The following is a 21,535-nucleotide window of genomic DNA, read 5'->3' on the forward strand; positions in this document are numbered from 1 at the left end:
TTTTTTTTCGGTGGACTACTTTTTTTTTTTTTAAATCTCATTATTCCTACCCGACCGGGCCTAAATTGGGCTTTTGTGTGCTTTGGGGCTTTTCTTGTGTTCTCACTATTTTCATGCTTCTGATGGGCTGGCAACCATCTCGGCCCAATACCTAATCATTGTGGCTCTTATCACAAGCAAGAGCCACTCCACTTCAAGAAGGATCGGATGCCACTGGTGGTTGTGATCGAACCGCTTGAAATATCCCAGCCACCTTTTTGGAAAACTAGTTGATAAGGGAGTGCGACCATACTGTCATAAGACGCCTTATGCCCATAATGAACTGCTCTAAACCCGATTCATGCCGAATCGCAACTACTTTTCTTGAAAATTAATTAGTTTTATTATCACTCAGTAATCCCTCTTCCATTCAAAATGAGGATTAGAGGAGTGTGGCGCTTAGGCATGATGCAGCAACCGTGAGACTTAAGCTTGATGTGATGACTTGCGACCTCAAGGATCACCATTTTTCTTTTCATAAAAAGAAGAGAAGTATCGAGTTTTTCAAAGGCTGAACTCGTCCTCGGTTTAAGTCTGACCTATCATGGTCCAATGAGATAGGTCACTTATGTTGTTTAGCATACTTATAGTAACATATCTTCGACCTTCCGACATGTATACATGGTTTCAACTCGAGACATTAGAAGATATGAGAGATTATTCCTCAACATCCGAGGCAATCTCTCTCATTGATGATCTTGCAATATGGGTGATAAACTTTTTAATTGAACAGAGATTCACAGTGCTGAACAAATCCGAGCTGCTGTACGTATCTTTTGGGTGATAACGATATTGCAAAAAGAACACTAAACAGGTTCACTTCTTCTATTAGGCACCGGCAGAATGATGCTCCATTAAATGTCGGTGGCTCCACATGATTGAATTCCCTTTAAAATGATGCACGGTCACAGAAATTGCTTTTGTCTCTGTCACTGTCCCCCACACAATCGAAATATATATGTGTGTCATATCATTTTACGGTGCGCATGACATTTGATAAAACAAAATAAAAATGAAGATAGTATGTAAAACGGTTTACATTGTCTCCACGCCTTCTATTCAACGCAACGATGGATATAAGTGACTTACAAAGAGAGAATTAATTTGATCGAGTTTAATCTCGTGAGGCTTCATGTAACTAACGTCAAATACATATTTGAATCTCGAAGTAGCTCTTATATCCTAATTACGACTAGAACGAGGCCTTCATTATATCTCGATGGATTTTTTTTTTGAGAACCTATCTCGTCCTATCGCTAACAAAACACCTACAGAATTACAACAAACGAGAGTATGCCATTGAGCCAAAGAGGTGCCAGCTCTAACTATATATCTTTAATTTACAAAAGTCTTTCTTTTTTTTTTTTTTTCTCGCGACGTAATTAAAAGGGAACTACCACTGTTCTTTATATTTCAAATTATTGGTTTCATCACTGTCATATACTGCAACATCCTCGTCGGATTCTGGCTACAAACAGCACCAATTTAGGATTCATTCATTTTGGTTCTTGTGAAAGATTTCTTGATAGCGATCTCTTTCTTGATAGCGATCTCTCTCTGTAGAGGACGCGATGGGTTGGGTTAGGCAGAACATTCTCACTCACACTACTGTGTGTACGTACGCACACAGATATATATATATACATATATGTGTGTCTGTGTGTGTGTGCGTGTCACCAATCAGTCGTGTGCGTAAATTCGTTTGTCGGGAGGAGCCATGATTATTGATTAAATTTTTCTGCTAATTAAGAGAAAGGTGATTTTTTATTTTGGGGGGTGGTGGGGGTCAACAAAGGCTGCGCGTGACGATGTTCTACCACAAATACAAGAGAGGGAGAGGGACAGCTCTATACTTAACATTAAAGAGTGTCGGGCGCCGTATGAATTTAGCAATTGGTCTCCTCTTAATTTCTTTATCCGGTTGATTAGTTATTGATCAGATGATGACCAAAAAAGACCCACTTTTTTCCAAAAAGTTCATTTGATTGCAGACGTTGTTGGGTTGTTAGGTTGGTTGATTTTCATTTATATAATGGGTGCATTTGACTCGTATGCCACGAGGATGAGTCACTAGATTCCGTATCAGCTTGAAAATTTTTCTACCAATTAACGTGCCTTTTTGAGTTGATAGCAACCGTGACATGTTCTGAAAGATTAGTTAATTCATTAGATAACAGTGTGAGTGTTTCAGTTGTTTGTTATTAATTGTTTGACATGCATGGCACAACTTTTATATCCATCGCCATGTGTCTCGGTAGGAAAGAAAAGAGAGCAGAAATTAGAGCTATGGTAATCATAATCGAGACTTACTTTGTTTTTCTGGTTACAATCGTCATCATAGTCAAGACTTTAAAAGCCCTAAAACTAGCAGGGTTTGGGCCTACTGGACCTCTTGAGTGAATTGCTCTAACTTGAAAATATCTTAGTTCAATTGAGGCTTGGTTTGGAGTGTTGTTATTAATGCAAAAGTGTTGAAACATATAAGTTAAGTGTTGGTTTCATAATTATTTAAAGTGATTAAAAGGTAAAAATTTAATAATTTTTAGTAATATCTCAAGTTCGAGTCATGTAAATGAAAAAAATCAACGCTATAAGAGTTTTACCCTTTAATAGACTTATCCGGCTCGAATGTGATTAGTCGAGATCAATGGACTTTTGGGTATTAGAATACTCACTAAAAAAAAATTTGAAACTATTGACTATTAAAATTAATGCTTGAAATAGTGAAATATAAAAGTTGTTTTTATATGCACATGTTAATCTACTGAAAAATTCACGTTTCTGACCCTTAAAATTAACAAAATCATGGTTTTAAAATAATTCGTTAAACATTGATTCTCCGTAAAACTCACTGCAAAAGCATTTTACTCCCAAAAGAATTCTTAAACCTTAAGAAATGTTTCAGGAAAAAAAAAACCTTTAAGATATATATATATATATATATATATGTATATGTATATATATAAGATATTGGCTTCTCTAGCAGAGCACGTAAGAATGTCCTAATGAATCATGGGAAGCCCATCAACAATTTTGCCCTCAAAGACTGATCTACCCGCAAACGTCACTCAATCATATGTTGGGTACTTTTTATCTGTACCCGCAAAATGTAAGGGTCGAAGAAAATTGATCGACGATTACTACATAATGTAAGAAAATCCAACTACCATTTTGTAAAGGGAATTGGAGCTTTCGAGGTCCGTTGAAAGAGAAAGAGAAGGGGAGGAATTAGTTAAATCAATCAATGCCAAACAACGTGGGGGAAAATCATGCTAAGATATTAATGGCACAGAGAACATAGCCCTAAAAGACATAGCTTTTAAGGTACATGAATGTGGCAAAAGTTCTTAAGTGGTTCTATGATTACTTGTTCCATAGGGTAGACAAATTAAATTTTCTCCATGAATGGCAAGTAAAGTCACAAGAACAGTACAAATTAAGATTTATATATCTCAGAAAGGGACGGCTCTTTCTTCTCCTCAATCACAATTCACAAACATACAAGAGGGAAAAAAAAAAAAAGAGCATGCCTTTTGACTTCACAATGTACATGTGAACCAATTTTCCAACATTAGCATTTAATTTAAGGGCCCACGTAATAATCTAAAATTTTAAAATATATCCGGCGAGTATTTCTCGACCACACTCGTATGATAATACTCGTTATATATATGGAGAATAGAATTTTATTAGAATGTAATTGTAAGATGGAATTCGAATTATATATAATTTTTCTTCTTTTCGTTAGAAAAGTAGGTGTTAATCAGCTATTTCTATGCATGCTTAGGGTAAGAGAAAATTTTCATGGGGTCCCCTAATCAATCGATCTAAAGTGTCGAGTCATTTATCCTTTTGAACTTACTGTTGTGGACAAATTTGATTTGTGCAGGCATGGATGGATGGCCCCAAAGATTCATTGACTTTTCTCTCGGAACATTCATGGAATTTGTTGCATAGTACACGTCTTCTAGCATAACTACTATGACAGTGACCGGCCCTACGCGCATGTTCTTTGAAACATTTTTTTTATGTGCATGCATGTACCATATTATATTGATACGGGAAAAAAGTTCGGGTCGGAAATCACGAAGGATCGAGGACTACCACTTCAATATCCAGGAGTCCCCTCCGACGCTCGAGTTAGAGGTGTAATAGGGGAGTGCTCCAGAGAGTTTTTTGGTTTACCTCTTTGTTTCCTTTTATAGAGGAATGGCGATAATGAGTGTCAAATGGGATGGAGGGGGCCTTGACAATGGGTCGAGTACCTCGATCATGGGTTTACGAGCCTTCTTAAGACTTTATTTGTCTAGCCGAAGTTCCCATAAAATTACGGTCTGAATGCCATGTGGGTCGGAGTTCACCTCTATATCACTTGCCCCCTGATTCCGGGACGACCTTGTGCCGGCAAGAAAACTACTTTTGTAGCCTAAACGGGATAAGAGGCGTGCCACCTAGTGCATTATAGGAAGAGTTTTCCTACAGTCTATGTAGCCTAATGGATAAGACGCTCTTGAGCCCGTAAGATTGAGCCAACAAGTGAGATAAACTCAATCCTAGGTTAGGCTGAGTTTGATGGGCGAGGTGTGCTCAGGCTTGTGTTTAGTGTTTATGCTCCTGGCAAGTTACTTAAGCTTATAGGAGACCTATTGTGAGGAGTGAATGGGCGAAATCTGCACGAGTCTATGTCAAGGGAGTGCTGCTTGAGTTCCCATCGGAAGGGTCGAGGTCCCAAGCGAAGTTACTTGAGCATGTGGGGACTGAGCAAGAGGGCGAGAATACTCGAGCCCATAAGCGATGTTATCGTCCGAAGCGATTTTTGTTCGTGGAGCCTATGGGGATGGAGTGAAAAGGGTGAGGATAACGAGCCCATAAGCGGCGTGGTCATTCGGGACAAGGTTGCTCAAGCCTGCGGGACGGAGTGAGAGGGCGAGAATACTCGAATCTGTAAGCAGTGTCGTAATCCGATGCGAGTTTCGTTCGTCGAACCTATGAAGACGGAGTGAGGATACTCGAGCCCGCAAGTAGCGTCGTCGTCCTAGGCAAGGTCGCTTGAGCTTGCGGGATGGCGTAAGAGGGCAAGGATACTCGAACCCGTACACGGTGTCGTCGTCCGAGGTAAGGTCACTCGAGCTTGCGGGATGAAGTGAGAGGGCAAGGATACTAAAACTCATAGTGGTGTCATTGTTGGAGGCGAGATTCGTTTGTCGAGTATGTGGGAACGGAGTGAGAGAGTGAGGATATTCAAGCCCATAAGCGGTGTCGTCGTCCGAGGCAAGGTCGCTCCACCCTATGGGACGAAGAGAGAAGGCGAGGTCAGCGGGCCCGTAAGCAGTGTGGTCGTCTGAGGCGAGGTCGCTCGAGTCTCTTGGAAGGAGAGAGAGGGCGAGATCACTCGAGCCCGTAAATGGTGTCAACGTGCATAGGCAAGACTCGAGCCTGTAGGACGGAGTGAAAGGGCGAGGTTACTCGAGCTCGTCATATTCGGTCGATGTCCATAGGCAAGGTCACACGAGCCCGTGGGGACGGAGTGAAAATGGAAGGTTACTCGAGCTTGTGGGGACAGAGTGAAAGGACGAGGTTACTCCCCCATTACACCTCTAATTTGAGCGTCGGATGGGGGTCTGGGGCACCAACCTAAGAGCCCTTTTTGCAGGTATGGGAGGATGATTCCGACTCGAACTTTTCCCCTATCATATATATATGTATAATTATACACTTCAATATTCATAAACTGAAGTTTGATAAAGTTCGCCTAGCGCTAGGTTTGGTTGTATAATTTATTGGCTCAGTTACCTAAAAAAACACGGCATTTACATTTTTTCATAAAATATAGCATGATATTTGGAAAATAGCACAGAAAGACACATTTTTTGTATTTTTTTTCTAAATGTAGTACGACTTATGGAGACTAGCATATAAAGACGCAACTTTTGCATTTTTTTTAAGTATGGCACGATCTTTAGGTTTGGTTACGCATTTAGCATAATATAAATTATTCAGTCAAATTATAACGATAATAGTTAACATGAAGTTAACGGTGCCACTTGACAAAACACGATTGGACGAGTAGATCAAACATGATTGGACGATAACAATTGAAGTGGAGCCAACAGTGCCAGGTGTCACTCGTTCAATCATGTTGTGCCACATTACATCATCAACTCCCGCTAGCTGTTATTTTTACATTTGACGTAATAATTGATGTCATATTAAAATCGCAACTCAACTGGAAAGTCATGCATCTCTGTTTTATTTTTTAAAAGTCGCGATATATTTAGAAAAAAGTATAAAGGTCGTGCATTTATATGATACTCTGTAAAAGTCATACTATATTTATGAAAAAAATATAAATATCATGTATTTTTGTGTTATTTTCTAAAAATCATGCTATATTTAAGAAAAATGTAAAGATCATGTTTTTTTTTAATGTAATTGACCCTAATTTATTAGCACTCACAAGCTATATTTCTATGTATATAGACCGTACTCCCAACGAAGAATTTACTTGTATTAACCCTTTCAAATTCCGACGATTAATTCTATGACGACCAAAGTATTGGTTACAAAGGGTAACGCTTTAAAAGTCATATACGCTATCCTTTTGTTAAATTACACCGATGATCGAATACTAAATAAGTCTAGATCAAACTATGGAGTTAGAGTTGAACACATTGGCTTGTGGAGACAGTCATACCACCGGCCACGTTCCTAGTCACTGCGGGCATGGAATAATTTTAAAACATATTAAAATGAAAAACAAAATGTACTTGTATGGATTTCAAATCCACCGACGTATGCATCTACACACACATGTATATGTCTTTTCTCTCTTTTTTGCTGAAAAGGACTTCATATATATATATATATATAAATGAATTTTCCTGCCGAAAAAATAAATAAATGAATTTGCATAGAAATCTATGATATGTGTTCTTGGGCTAAGAGCCCAAGAAAATATTTATAATAACTAATTAATTAGTTTCTCTCACGTCGGTCAAGATTCTTCGCATTGATCTTTATATATATTTTGAATTAATGAACATGTCTCGTGGCCCAAATGATTCTAATTTTTAAATAAATAACGAATTCAAATAGGGTAGGCTTTGAAATTCCTGAAAGTGCGATTGCGGGAGATTTTGAGGAGATCAGAGGCACACTAATCAAGAAACGACATCTTGGTCGTTAGCACAATCCTAATTAATTAAATTGAACAGCAAATTAATTACATTAAGTACAGCCTCTTTGAAATTAATGAACTTATTAATTATATAAGCAAGGACATACCTAAAACCGGCTAGTAAGCCACTATTATAGCCAACACATGCATATCACCAAGAGATTCTGTTTGCTCTATATATATATATGTGTGTGTATGTATTATGTGTATTTATGGCTGTGTTAACTATAGTTCAATAAGTCATAAGTTATTTCGGTTTGAACTAGCTCGGACAACTAGGCCACGTGACCCACTATTGCCCAAGGAATGTTACAATTAACCATGAACGGCTTGAGAAATGACAATTGAAACTATGGTTACATATTCCTTTCCTTTCTTGGGGAAATAGATTGGTGCGCTATGAACTAATAGATTGAAACTAATCACGACTCGAGTGACAGCGGCTGGTCCCGACCATGAGGGGCCACTTAAATGGAAAAGCTCGGATAGCAAGCAGAAGCTCCATAATTAACGGTTGAAATTGAAAACCCGCCGGGAGGTGAAGTTAATTTTAATTTTACTTCACCGTAATTATTTAACTTTCACCGACAATCTCTCTTTATTTTTTTCCCCTTCAAATGTAAGCATAAATCAGAAAAGCATTTAGGATTCCCACGGTTGATTGGTCAGTCGTCTTTAATCAACAAATTGCACAAAATTAATTAGATTCAACATTGATTCCTTATACGTCTTACTTTTGCGAAGTTAATTAATCTAGGAGTTAATTCTACTGTTTAGTTAAGCTGAAGTGATGAAAGGACAATATAATCCGTGATGCATGGAAGGATCATATATACTTAACCTATCTTACCGAGCCTTTGTCTTTCCCAAGACATGAACTCAGCAAGTGACAAATTGCCATTAACAATATAAGCGTCTGCACTGCTCCTCCAGTCGTATATGTTTAACAACGGTTCCATCAACATAGAGAGGACGTTATACGTACGTGTTGCTATACACGAAATATAGAAAATGTCATATATTGTTGTCATGGATGAGCATAGAGGATGAAAGAATATCATATACGCTGTTATAATAACAAGACTCGGTTGAAAAGATGGGTCGACAACGCTGAAATATTTCTATAACATTCATCCGTAGGGAGAACTCGCGCCCCGAAAACATAATTGCAGGATTAAAGCCTAGTTAATAAAGGTTAATTTCTGCCCCCTACTTACGTAAAGGGGCAACCTAATTCCAACCACTACGAATGATACAGTGAGATCGACTCATCTCGAGAACACAATTGATGTAAATAATTTGTTACAAAGCAGCTACCAGGATGGATGGTCGGCAAGGAGTTGTTGCCCTAAAATACAGTTTCACACACATAATATGCTGTAAGCTAATTAATTACATCACAAATCATAATTACTTTAGTGGCGGTAGGTTTGTTCCCCGAACCAATTCCACCAGTCCTGTATTTGTCCTCTTCCCTGTAGCTCCATAGCGTCTGACACAATTCATATTAAAAATTGTCATTAACTCAAACTTTCAGACACAGTGACAAGTCTTTTCCGTCATCGATACGGTGATAGAAGACATTATACAAGAAAGAAATCAAAAATAATGACTTACTTCTCTCTCTCTCTCGTGGACTTGCCAAATCTTCACAAGCATAAATTATGAAAAATTGATAAACTCATAGGCTTCTCTAATTATTATATTTAAATAGGTGCAATCCCTCGCTCTACGGTAACCCGTTTGGTTAAATCAAAATTTTTTAATTCTATTTCACTTAACTCCATTTATTTTCAATTTAACAACACAATTATTACTTTTTTATTTTTTCTTCATTTTTTTAACCATTTAATTTAATTTTTAATATTAAATTCTCTTAATTATTCATTACTTTTTTACACTTTTTCTCATAATTCAATGACATAATCATTACAAACCAATTAAAATACAAATTTAACTTTAACTCTAAAACCATAATCATTACAAACCAATTAAAATACAAATTTAACTTTAACTCTAAAACCATAAGGTGTATCCCTCCCCGCCTTTTCTATATTATATATAATTGATAAAAGATAAGCAAATTTGTATTCCCTAAGGAACATATAATGTTCAATGTTTCAGTGGAGCTAAAACAACTAGGAAGAGCATTTAAAATTACCCTCTTGATGAGGGTAAATTTTTTCGAGAATTATAGGACTTCTTTCTAGTTTGAACAGTTCCTTTTTTTCCTTTTGAGCTCGTGCAATGCATGAAACAAAAGAAGGGTCAGCCATCAACTACAAGGAAAAGAAAGGTGTGAGGTCCAAAGGAATAATATCAATTTTCGAGTGTGGGGTCATTATAATTTCATGTATCAAGGGTGGAGAGAGAGAGGGAGACAGAGACAGGTTGCGACTTGTGATGACTTTGCATGGCATGAGGCACATGTTCCTGTTAAAATTAAATTACGTAAAAATACAATATCATTATTTATTTAAGAGTAAATTAGCATCCTTAAATTAAGATTTCATCAAAGTTATCTCGAGCCATTTTTTTACGTCCCATTTGCCCTTGACCAAATAAATATACATTACAATGACCCCCCTGTCACTCTACCGTTAAAAACTGGATAGACAATAATGAAGTGACATTATTTTATTAATTCCTGGACTTTTATTCTTTCTTTCTCTCTATCTCCCCCCTTTTTTTTTGCTAAATAAAAGACCAAGAGGAGGAGATCAATGTAACAATTTTCTCTAGAGATTAGAGGAGCTCCACAGCCACCATAAAATGTTTCATTCACCCGAATAAATAAAGAGCTCGATAAGACATAACTCACCATGATCCCATCAAAGCGCACAGTAGAACAGAACAGTTCTCATAGGATAGAGGACAAGAGTCTACTAACGCTAGCGCCTTCGTGTTTAAATCGAGTTTCGACCTTTTGACCTTTCATTTGGAAGACGAAATCCGTTACCAATTGGGCTACTGCCTTGGTGATTTCTCTCTATCTCCCTTCGTTATATTGTTTTTTCCTTTTTTTTTTCCTAATTCTTTCTTTCAAATATATTATTAAAAGAAATCCCGATTCTGGAAATTACAGAGACAGACAAGGTGCATGAAGAAAATCGACGGTGGGGGCTCCCGCCAATCACCGGCCTTCCAAGCAACCTCATTGGAGGCTTTCCAAGCGTCCCCACCCACCCCTCCCCTCCCCTCCAGGCTCCACTTCATTGATGGTCACGTACGCAGCGTCCTTGTATTCCCCCTATTGCCCCCGAATTTTGCTTGTTCGATGTGTGCCTTAGTTTATACATCAGTAGCACAATCAAATTAAAGCATCTCAATCACATTATATATCTCATTTCAAACGACAAAACAAAAGGGCATACAGAAAGGTAAACAATACCATTTCTTCAGACCATCAATCGATTGAGAGATTCAATGCATGGACAATCAAAATCCCCAGAAAAGCAACCAATGGGTTCTCAAATCCCCACATGGCAACTTCAAATTCTTACATTGTATGGGATTTACTTGAGCCTCTTCAACTCAACAGCAGCAAGAGTTAAGTATAGCTAACAAAGGTGAGCTAAACTTCTAATCAGTAGAGTTGAACAGCTAGTTATGAATCGAAGAAAACAAAAGCGATTGTGATGCTAAAAGGGAGAGATTTGAGAAAACCTTGCATGCGAATTCCTCAAGGGATAGGGATTGAGCAGTTAATTATCTCGACATCATAAAACTGCCCCCCAATTGAATCCCAAGGAAGAATAAAAAATGGGGCCTCGCCTGTTCGGTGGATTCCCTCCTTTCACACCTCAGCTCCTCCTCATCATTTTTTTTCCTTTCTTTCTGTCGTTGTGCGATTGTACAAGAGAGAGTGGACAGTGAAAACACAGAGAGCGGGAGAGAGACGAGAGGCTCAGGAACGAGAAAGCCTCATAAAGGGCTCGACCCACTGAGGTCGCCTTGGGGGGTGGGGGGAGTGTTCGGCGGGGGTGCCTTCACCGTCAATACGCCCCCTAATTCTCTCTTTAAGAATCGAAGAGAATCGGAGAGGAGGGGGAAGGACAGATCCGCGGCAGGGCGGCCCGCAGTCCACGGACCACCCTACGACATCGTCGGGGGCGTCGGATGCCCCCAACGAGGTCGCCTGGGAGGACAGCCCGCCGGCGACCTATCCCCCGGGCAACCTCGCCTAATGCGTCAAGTCGTCTGCAGGTGCGTTGGCTGACGGCATGCCCACTGTTGATCTTCCCCGCACAAGCCCTCGTCTTCCGCTCTGGTTTCTAGAATGTGATAGTCATTTATTTTTTTAGTTTTTTTCTTTAATGATATATTTGAAAGAAAGAATTAAAGAAAGGGAGGAAAAAATATAAGGAAGGGAGACAGAGAGATAAAAAGAATAAGGATGTATTTATTTTCGCAATAAAGTTTAACTCAATTCAACGTCACAATTATTACTTTTTTTTTTAAATATTTTTAACCATTCAATTTAATTTTTAATATTAAATTCTCTCAACTATTTATTACTTTTTCACAATTCAATAACACAATCATTACTTAATTATTATTTTCTCTAAATTATTTATTACTTTTTCACACTTTTTCTCATAATTCAACAATATAATCATTACAAACCAATTAAAACCAAAACTCAACTCTCAATTCAAACACACTCTAAAAGTTCGGGGGTTAATAAAATAATGTCACGTCGGTGTTATCCGTCCATATTTTAACGACAAAGTGATAGAATGGTCATTTTGATGTACACTTGCTCGGTCAAGGGCAAATAGGAAGTAAAAAATGGCTCAAGGTAACTTTGATGTATTTTGAATCTTTTCAGGAGCCAATTTGCTAGTTTACTATTTATTTAGTTAGTTTTAATTTTAGTTACAATTGCTTCGACCTAGAAAAAGAAAAGATAAAAATAAATAAATAAATAATTAATTAATTAATTAAAAAGACACTAAAAATTTCATTATCAAATTGAGTTGAAACCTCTTGGTTCCAACAGAGAATACGTGAGTGATTGCACGATCGAAGCTCTTTTTTCTTCAATAAACAAGTTATGTAAATTCTCGGCCATATTCTTTTCCCTGCCTTTTGGGATTCAAAAAAAAAATTGATGTGTGTCAATTAGCTCAGTTTCATGGGGCACGAAAAATTAAGAATATAAGGCCTTATTTGGATAAGGAATAAAAAAAACTTTAACTTTAACTCAACACACTACACAATAAAACACACATTTCCTAAGTCAAAAATTTTAACTTTAACTTTAATTCAACACACTACACAACAAAAATACACGTTTCCCAAGTCAAATTTATAATCTCATCTCATTTGTCTTTTTCCACAATCAAAATCAAAATCAAAATTATTTTAATTCTGAAACCAAACACATCGTAAATGTTCACATACTGAGGAAAAGATCTTGATATAGTGATAAAAGGTGTCGATTCAAAATTAAAAAGTTATAAATTCAATTCTCATGAGTGAAATTTACGTATCTATTTATTTCGTTTTAATAAATCATATTATTGTATTAGATTCATGTGCATATTTTATGTTCTTTTTCAAATGCTAAAAGCAAGATGATCGTTGACGTTTTAGTATGCTACTACTAGGAGTGAGAATATTTTGTGATATTCAATTAGGCCCATATATGCCAACTAATTGAATTCAAACAAGAGAAATGTTATTTGTGCCGAACTTGGCAGTGCGGAATAGACACAAGGGCATGCCAGTAATTTTGAACAAGTTGGAAGGCAATTTAGTGGCCCCTCACTGTTCGGAATATTCGGAGGAAACAATTTCGCATGCAAATTTTTTTCTCCTCAAATAAGGCTTAAAAAAAAAGAGAGAGCTCATCCTACTAAATTAAACTATATGATTATCGAACTTATCCATACATTACAGGTACAGATGCTGACAGACCATTGTCCTTTCGTTTTCTTCATCACTTTAATGTATTTTTCCACTATTTTAATTTTAATAAATTTTCTATTCTTCCTTTTGGTTTCCCCTTTCATAAAAAAGAAAAAGGTATCAGTCAGTATAATTAAAGTTAAGACATGAAGATGGCCTGGCCTTCACCTCATGCCAAAACTTTCGACAAAGGCCCTTCCGTTTCTGTGCCTTTTTCGCTCGTAAAAAGACGAACAGGACACTTTAGTTAATCAATCGAAGCCGACCGATATTTTCTAACAATCTTATTCAAAACGAGTTTGGGATGGCCCGACTCGAGGTTTTGCATGCGTGGATTCATAAATATACTTAAGCGTCATGCTATCTCCCTCTACGCTCTACCTATTATTATTGCCTTCGAGAATCAAACATGCATTAAAATAACTGAGCTCGTACTATATTGCCGTGGAAATATGGATTTGTCAGTCAATATCAGCGTCCCTGTTGGATTATTTATCAATATGTCCTTCTACTTAATTGCGTCATTTGATTATGATTAATTAAATGTTCCAAAGCCAGATTACATTAAACATCACCCGAGTTTAGCATTATTTTATGTTTTGTTTTATTATAAAAAAGTTTTCCATCTTCATCAACAGTTCCAAAGCCCAAGTTCAGAGAATGGACAGAAAAAATGATATAATATATTTTAATTTTTTAAATAAAAATGGTTTGAATGGGGCCCATGAAAGCACACGCTCTGAACCTGAAACGCGGTGGGCCTACAAACATAACCGTCCAAAGTTCGTAACGGTTTTCTCCTCGCCTTCCGTCTTTTCGGGCCAAACTTCGTTACTTCCCCTCGGGCAAGACAAACGGGGACTGTACAGGACTGGGGCCCGCATGGACAGCACACGTGTGCGGTCGGACCCGCACTTGTAAAGGCCCACCCACCCACTGTCGTCATCATGCAAAACAGAAAAAAGCGAAACGATTCTCGGAAAAAGACAAAGCCCATGCAGAAAACCTGAGCGCTCCCAATAAAAGCCAAAAAGAAAATAGGAAAATAAATAAATAAATAAATAAGCATTAAAAGCATGCCATGCATGCATGATGCATCACACCGAAAAAATATATAAATATAAATATAAATAAATAAATGGGGGAAAGGAAAGGATAAAAAAAAAATTCTAAACTTTTTAAATTTTAACGATTTTATCATGATTTTTTTATTTAGATAATTAAATCTCAAATTATCGATTGATAATAATGTTAACACACCATTAAATTCTCCGTTAATTTCTCAGCAATTCCTATTAAAATTAACAGAGAAATTGACGATATACCAGTATTATTATTAAATTAGTAGTTTGTGATTTAATTAACTAAAGAAAAAAATTTGTACTAAAATAATTAAAACATGAAAAGTTTGATTTTTTTTATTATTAATCCTAATAACAAAAAGGTTTGATGACAAGATCCAAAAAATAAGCCTGGATTGGCTCTCAGCTACGGAACTATGTAAATGCAGTAACTTGTTGAAATAAACTGTCATTATGGCGTGAAAATAAAATTTGAGTGAAATAAAGTTTCATGAATATCGTACTTAATTTATTTTTTTGGATTATTTCTTTTACCATCGAAATATGTCTGTTTTCCAAAATTCTCAATTCCAATATCCGCCAATCTTCTATTTTAAAAAATTATATATATGTGTGCGCGTGCTGCACAATATCAGATAAATTCCGTATTATATAAAAGGATGAGGAATTCAGATAGTGCAATCAAATGGGTTTGTATGTTTTGCACTAATAATACAAGTAGCTTTTCTCAACTCTAGAAGGGCACGTGCTCTCATTTCGGAAATTTGCGACGATACCAACGTTAAGAGAGAAGAACAAAACGGCCTTCACAAATTTGGGGGACAGTTGAAAAAGGAAATGAACTAAAGTTTGGAATGCTTTCAAATGAAACGCCCGATCCATGCAAGTTTTAATAAGTTGGCAGTAGTATACACATATATAGCAAATATCTTAAGTTCAGCAAACCAACATGTTAAAGGGGACTTGCTCTTAAAACTATTGGCCCATATATATATATATATATATATATATCAATTAATTAGCATCTCATTATGCACTTAATTTAGAATAAAATAAGAAATGATAAAAGGAGAAAAATATTTATATGTTTGTTTTCTTTTTCAGCTGAATTATACAAATTGAAATAGAAAAACAATTTGATTTCCAGATCAAAATTATTCTTTTGCAGAAGGGGTGTCACACGTGCGGCATAATTGCAGAAGGACACGGATGCGACCGGGCAGGCACACGTGTGAGAGGAGGTGAGAAGCTGATCTGGGGGGAGTGGGTGAAGTCCTGCAGGGAAGGGACCTCTGCTCTGTTACTGAGATTCCGGGCAATGAAAACAAGATCTGTCCCTCCCTCCCGCTCTCTCTCTCTCTCTCTCTCTCTCACTTTCAATCCGTATCGCCTTTATCTTTTTCACTTTTTCTGTTAAAACATGAAATCGTGATTTTGACCGATTTCGTTGGCACGGTTCGATCCGATGATCTTTTATTTTTATTATTATTATTATTATAAAGTTTTGTATTCGAATTTATGAATGGAAACAATCCACGATTTGAATAAACTTATCTATTAAGAGAAATTAGAATTTTAATCAATAGACACTAACTTTTTTATATCAGTCAGTGCTATAAATGAGTAAACTTCGATGACTCCCACTATAATCTAATAAATAAACAACGGCGTTTACTCCTTTTGTAAATGTGGCACCAAAAGCCCTTAATTGTCGTAATGTGAATGTTGTATCACGGTGCGCCATAAAGTCGGATATATCGGGTCAGTTTATGGAGCACAGTGACATAACATTCACGTGACGGCGATTAAACACTCTTAGTGTCACATTTACTGAAAGAGAAATATTGTGTGGTTAATTTTAAAAAGAGACAATGTCATTTACTATTTACTAAATTATAGGAAAGTTTTGTCGAAATTTTAGATATACATGTATCTCCAACATCGGTCTCTGTTTCTTCTTTATCCGTAAAAACCGACCTGAGCCTGAGAGGTTTTTCCTTTTCTCCCGTTTCTGCCTTTGGTTTCTTGCATGAGAATATGCAAATGAAGAGTTGGGTCAGCTTGGGGGAAAATATTTCACGAGTAGAGTCATTTATTACTTCTTCTTTTTTTTCAATGAAATCGCGAGAAATTTTCGTTAGAATTATTTAGATGAGATGCTTTTAGTATATTTCAATTTTTTGTAAGATAATTACGTTGGACGGCTAACAACAATTTGTCAATTGTACTGCACACCGTGACTATATTCAGTTTTGTTGATATTTATGCAATTTTTTTCTTCCATCATTATGAGAGGATATATTTTTTCACTTGTATATATTTTTATATGGGATTGGATATATATCATGGATAAAGCCATAAAAAGTGGAGCAATTAATGATTTTTTTGCGGTCAACATGACCCTTAGGAAAAGAATCAGTAAATTATATGAGGCTCTTACTCTTTAATCTAAACAGATAATATTAAATAATTAATACGATAAAGAGACTATTATCACGCCAACCATGACATGAGCGGATAATAACTCATCTAAAACCTCGAAAAAAATTATTCAAAAGTAATTTGACTATGAGAGCTATCATTATAAGCTATGGATATATGGAGTTGTCACGGGAAAAAGAAAAGGGTACTTTATATATATGTCGATCCAATCAATGTGCATGCCTTTGATTATTCATCGTCAATGTATATATATAAACCCGTATATGTATATATTCTCCGAAAATATTAACAAAGGGATTTGCATGCATGAAGAGGATTAACATATTCGGTATGAATTCTAAATATTCAGAAATTTAATAAACTTCGATCAATTCAGTTAGAATCGGAGCGATCAACTAAAATGTAAAGCTCTCCACCATAATTTTTTGCCACATTTAAAATTAGCCTTTTATCTTTATTTTATTGTGTCCGACCAAACGTTGCCAATTTGGTCGAGTTTTGCATCTCCGTTCGAGAAAATTAGCAAAAGGTATTCATAAACAGACGGGCAGAGATTCTGGTTTTCTGCGAAGCCCGAGAGAGAGTTGTATTGTATGGCTGGCTAATTAGTAACAAGGGAGGGAGGGGAACTCCCATGCTCTCCACCCACCCACCCACTCGTGCGGGTTCTCGACTTGCACGTAAATATTCTTCGTGCTTCCAAGTTCAAGAGTCCCAAAAAATACTATTACTTTATATATGTCTTAACCAAGCATCCTCTCTCTCTCGCGCGAATCCGTCCTAAATTTATCTTTAAGATTATATGTTCCGTTTGATTTCGCAGTTAAAATCACAAATATTTTAACTTTAACTTTAACTTTAATTTTAACTCAACACACTACACAATTATTTGTCATTTTTCACAATCAAAATCAAAATTACTTTAACTCTGAAATTAAACGCACCATAAAATTAAGGTGTTTTTAATCTACTGAGAATGACTAGTCCATCTCAAGACATTGTTGTGGTTTGACCGTACTAATACAGAAAGAACTATATGAGATCTTGTTATTCGATAAGTAACATTCACTAATTACTCCCGTCAGCGTATTCTTTTCAACCTATTGAATGTGACTATTCTTTATTTTTTTGGAAGCATATCAAAAAAAAAGAAGAAGAATGCGACTAATTCTTGTTCTGGTGTCGACGTGGCTCAGTCTGACTATCTTATATACTGATACAAAAAAATCGAGAATTAAAGAGTATTTATTAATTACTCCTGATAGTATTATCGGGTTTATAACTTCTTTTTTTTAACCATGTGATGACTAGCTATAAATCAATGCGATGGAACAAGAAGTTTGTATAATCTGCGAGTCTAAGAAATGGCTACTCTAATCTAATCAATCAATAGGTCGCCATCCGAGCGTCCTTAGCTTAACCAAGAACTGCTTCGAAGGATTATTTTATCTCCATACTAATAGTGCAAGAAAAGTTTGAGGTCCTGTTATCCAGGAAATTAAGGAATCAATAAGTACCCACAGTATTATCGAGGTTCATAATTTTTTTTTTAACCATACGGTAGCTACCTATAAATTAATGCCATAAAACAAGAAATTTGTATTTTGTGCAAGTCTATGAAATGGCTACTTGAATCAATTTCCTTGGTTCGGGAGTCAACTTAGGCTTGGTTTGCGAGTGGCGTTGCTAAAATGTAAGTGCTGAAGTATAATTATTAAAAAATAAGTGTTAATTTTAGAACAAACAAAAGTATTTTTGAGGTAATAATTGAAAACTGTTAAAAGTAAAAAGGATAATTATTAGTAGTTGAAACAAAATAAGCAAAAATAGATTTTATAAGCATTTATTAACCTACTTGAGAAAATCACATTTGTAGCCGTAATTTCAATCCAAACCGTGATTTCAAAAATTCTCACCAAACACCATATCTGCTTAAGATTATAAAAAAATGTAATTATGAAACTTGCCATCGCACTCCCAAATAAACTCTTAATCCGTTCACAAGTGCTTTTGAGACAATTCACCGTACTAATATAGTAAGAGCAAATCAGAGATTTTGTAATACTAAATTCATAAGAATCTATTAATTACTCTTGACAGTATTATTGGATTCATAAGACTTTTATCATATCTATCTAACTGTAAATTAATGAGATTTTTTATTATTTAATGTGACTTAATCACTTGTATCTCCCTTCGTAGAAATTTAAGTAGATCTATTGTATATCACACTCTTGGACATTTTCTTCCTATACCGGTTTTTGTCATCAATGGACATTGGTTGATTTTCGAAAAAAAAAACTGTAAATTAATGGGATGGAACGGGGAAATTTGTATTTTATGTGCATGTCTCAGAAATGCGGCTTGATTGTATCGAGTGAGTTCGTGAAATGTTGTCGGAACAACTCGAATCTGAACATTCTCATCCATAGTAGATATATAATTTCTTATGTGGGTTGGCTAAAACCAAATCCTGTAACCAAGACCCAAAAAAAAAAAAATGCGAGAAAGAAAATTATGTCTTTTGTCATTAGTTTTTCCTTCTTTTTTTTTTTTTTTGATATTTTTGCTATAAACGTTATGCTTTGCTTGACCCATGACTCTGTCCTCATATATAAAAACCCAGCAACCTTCTTCGCTCCTCCTCTGCTTTAGGACAGAAAAATGCAAGATTTCTGCCTCTTTGGCTGAACCGCAAAACCCAAAGAAACAATCCTTTTCTTCCCCTACAATGAGCCTTCATCGCCCTCAAACCACTGTCAGTGGCTTCAACGGGCTTCAAGAAATGAACTTCTTGCCCCCTCCCGAGATCTCTCTGTCTCCTGGCACCGGCGGCCGCAGAGAAAAAGAATCCACCGGAGGCTTGCTGATGGGACTTGAAGCGGTGAACACTGCGGTGAAATTTAGCGGCGTGCAGAGTCACACCAAGCTCTGCGCGAGGGGCCACTGGAGACCTGCTGAGGACGCCAAGCTCAAGGAGCTGGTCGCCCAGTTCGGCCCCCAGAACTGGAACTTGATCGCAGAGCACCTCGATGGAAGATCAGGTAATAAAAACGGTCAGACTTGTCCCCTTTCGTTTTGTTTCAGCTGGAAATCGTCAAAAACTTCCGAAATCTCCGCAGTTTTCTGGTAAATGTCGAACCATTTTCATGTTTCTTACACGTTTCTGTCTTTTTGAAGGGAAGAGCTGCAGACTGAGGTGGTTCAACCAGCTCGACCCGAGAATCAACAAGAAGGCGTTCACTGAGGAAGAAGAGGAGAAGCTGCTCGCGGCACACCGGCTGTACGGGAACAAATGGGCCATGATCGCGAGGCTGTTTCCTGGGAGGACCGACAACGCCGTGAAGAACCACTGGCACGTGATCGTGGCCCGGAAGCGGAGGGAGCAGCAGCATTCCAGTGTTAGTTACCGGAGGAGACTGAGCAAGCCCGGCCACCTGGCTGTCAGCCCGAAAGCCGGGCAGGATACTGCTCGCGCTTGCAGCGACTCGACTGTCACCAGCAATGTGGAGGAACCGGGTGGTGGCTCGACGTCCACCGGCCTCTCACTCACCCCCTCTTCGGGAAAGGCCCCTCTTTTGACTCTGTCCTCGCCTAACGCAGGTTAGTGAAAGAAAGCACGGACATCCTTAATTTGATCTAATATATAAGTGTCTTCAAGGTCTTGATTTTTATCAGTTGCTTGATCGTATTTGCTGCTCTCAAAATATTTTCTTGCAAGCAAAAATCTATCATGATTAATTTTTTCTATTTTAATTTTTAATTATTTTTTTTCCCAAGAGTACGACCAGATCATTTGATGAGCTGATGCTCTGAAGATTTTCTGTGTCTGGGGAAGAACAGTACTGTTATGATTCAGTGCAGTATTTAATTGATTTTACGTATCCAATCTTAATTGCAGGGTCGCCAGGAAGTAACGGGGCAAACTCAAAGGTGATGGAAAATGTGAGCTCCTACAAATCCCCAGCTGGGCCAGTGGCGACCTCCGACTGCTCCAACTCGGAGGTCTCCGCAGCCGAATCGGTGGCAAACATCTCCATGCCAGCTGATCAGTATAAGATGAACGTTCCCTGCTTCATCGATTTTCTCCGCGTCGGATCCAACTGCTGAACTAGTCGAGATGGAGAAGCTGAGAACATAGTTGGGTTGGGGTTGGGTTTCTCCAGGTTTTCGTGTACAGACTGTAGCTTTTGGTAGGAGAGAGGATTTGAGTTGAGAGATTGGGTCAAAGTGACTCTAGAGAAAGCAGTTAATGGGGCAATCTGTGATATGCATAAAAGGCCAAATTTTACCTTATCAAACTCTTTTGACTTTGAACTTAATGGGCTAATTGATGATTAACCATTGCTCTGTTCCCCCAATCAATGGCTGCTCAGTCTTCCTCCTCTCCTTATTTCTGCAGGTGACCATGCGACAATCAATATTTCCCCTGCAGGAGCTAATGATATCCTTTCCTCTTCTGTTATATGCCACTGCCAGCAGCACTTACGACACCGCGTGATTCAAAGCTTTACTCAGAAATAAAGAATCCCCAAAATAAGTAGGATCCCTGGTCGGTTGAGGATCAGAATATCTTGTTGCAGGACCTTTTTTTGAAGCAAATAGCCCGGCCGGCCGAACCCCTTTGAGAACATGGATGAGATAGTCCTAGCACTCACCGACGATGAGTTAAACAGTAGAGACTACTTCTGTTTCCCCCCTTAGTTACGAGGAATGAAAGGGATTGAAAGGAATGACATATAACCTGAAATGTTGCGAAATGAAATTTCTCCCATGGACCTAGTAAAAGAATTAGATGAAAGGGGCTTAATCGATGATTGATTTCTCCATCAATATTGGGCCAGGGATTTCGTTCAAATGGGCCTCAAAACCAGCATGCATC

At 37.4% G+C, this 21,535-nt stretch overlaps 1 protein-coding gene and 1 long non-coding RNA gene across 2 annotated transcripts; one reads left to right on the plus strand and one right to left on the minus strand.

Moving 5' to 3' along the window:
- Nucleotides 1–9,723: 9,723 nt before the first annotated feature.
- LOC116194279 lies at nt 9,724–11,560 on the minus strand. The gene is made up of 2 exons (XR_004154395.1): nt 10,608–11,560; nt 9,724–10,501 (listed from the first exon to the last, which is right to left on the minus strand). It is a non-coding gene; the product is annotated as an uncharacterized LOC116194279 (long non-coding RNA).
- A 7,721-nt stretch (nt 11,561–19,281) lies between these two features.
- LOC116196810 (transcription factor MYB56-like) lies at nt 19,282–21,014 on the plus strand. The gene is made up of 3 exons (XM_031526713.1): nt 19,282–19,697; nt 19,834–20,256; nt 20,555–21,014. Exons 1-3 carry the CDS (start codon nt 19,385–19,387, stop codon nt 20,761–20,763), a joined length of 945 nt encoding a protein of 314 aa, XP_031382573.1. The 5' UTR covers nt 19,282–19,384; the 3' UTR covers nt 20,764–21,014.
- The last annotated feature ends 521 nt before the right edge of the window (nt 21,015–21,535 follow it).

Source organism: Punica granatum, chromosome 2, assembly GCF_007655135.1.
Source record: "Punica granatum isolate Tunisia-2019 chromosome 2, ASM765513v2, whole genome shotgun sequence".
Lineage (NCBI taxonomy): Eukaryota > Viridiplantae > Streptophyta > Magnoliopsida > Myrtales > Lythraceae > Punica > Punica granatum.

Bases quoted from the DNA above. Each gene is read 5' to 3' on its own strand.
- LOC116196810 (XM_031526713.1), top strand. From the start codon at position 19,385: ATGAGCCTTCATCGCCCTCAAACCACTGTCAGTGGCTTCAACGGGCTT. The intron at 19,698-19,833 runs GTAATAAAAACG...GTCTTTTTGAAG, and splicing joins GCACCTCGATGGAAGATCAG to GGAAGAGCTGCAGACTGAGG. The intron at 20,257-20,554 runs GTTAGTGAAAGA...TCTTAATTGCAG, and splicing joins TCTGTCCTCGCCTAACGCAG to GGTCGCCAGGAAGTAACGGG.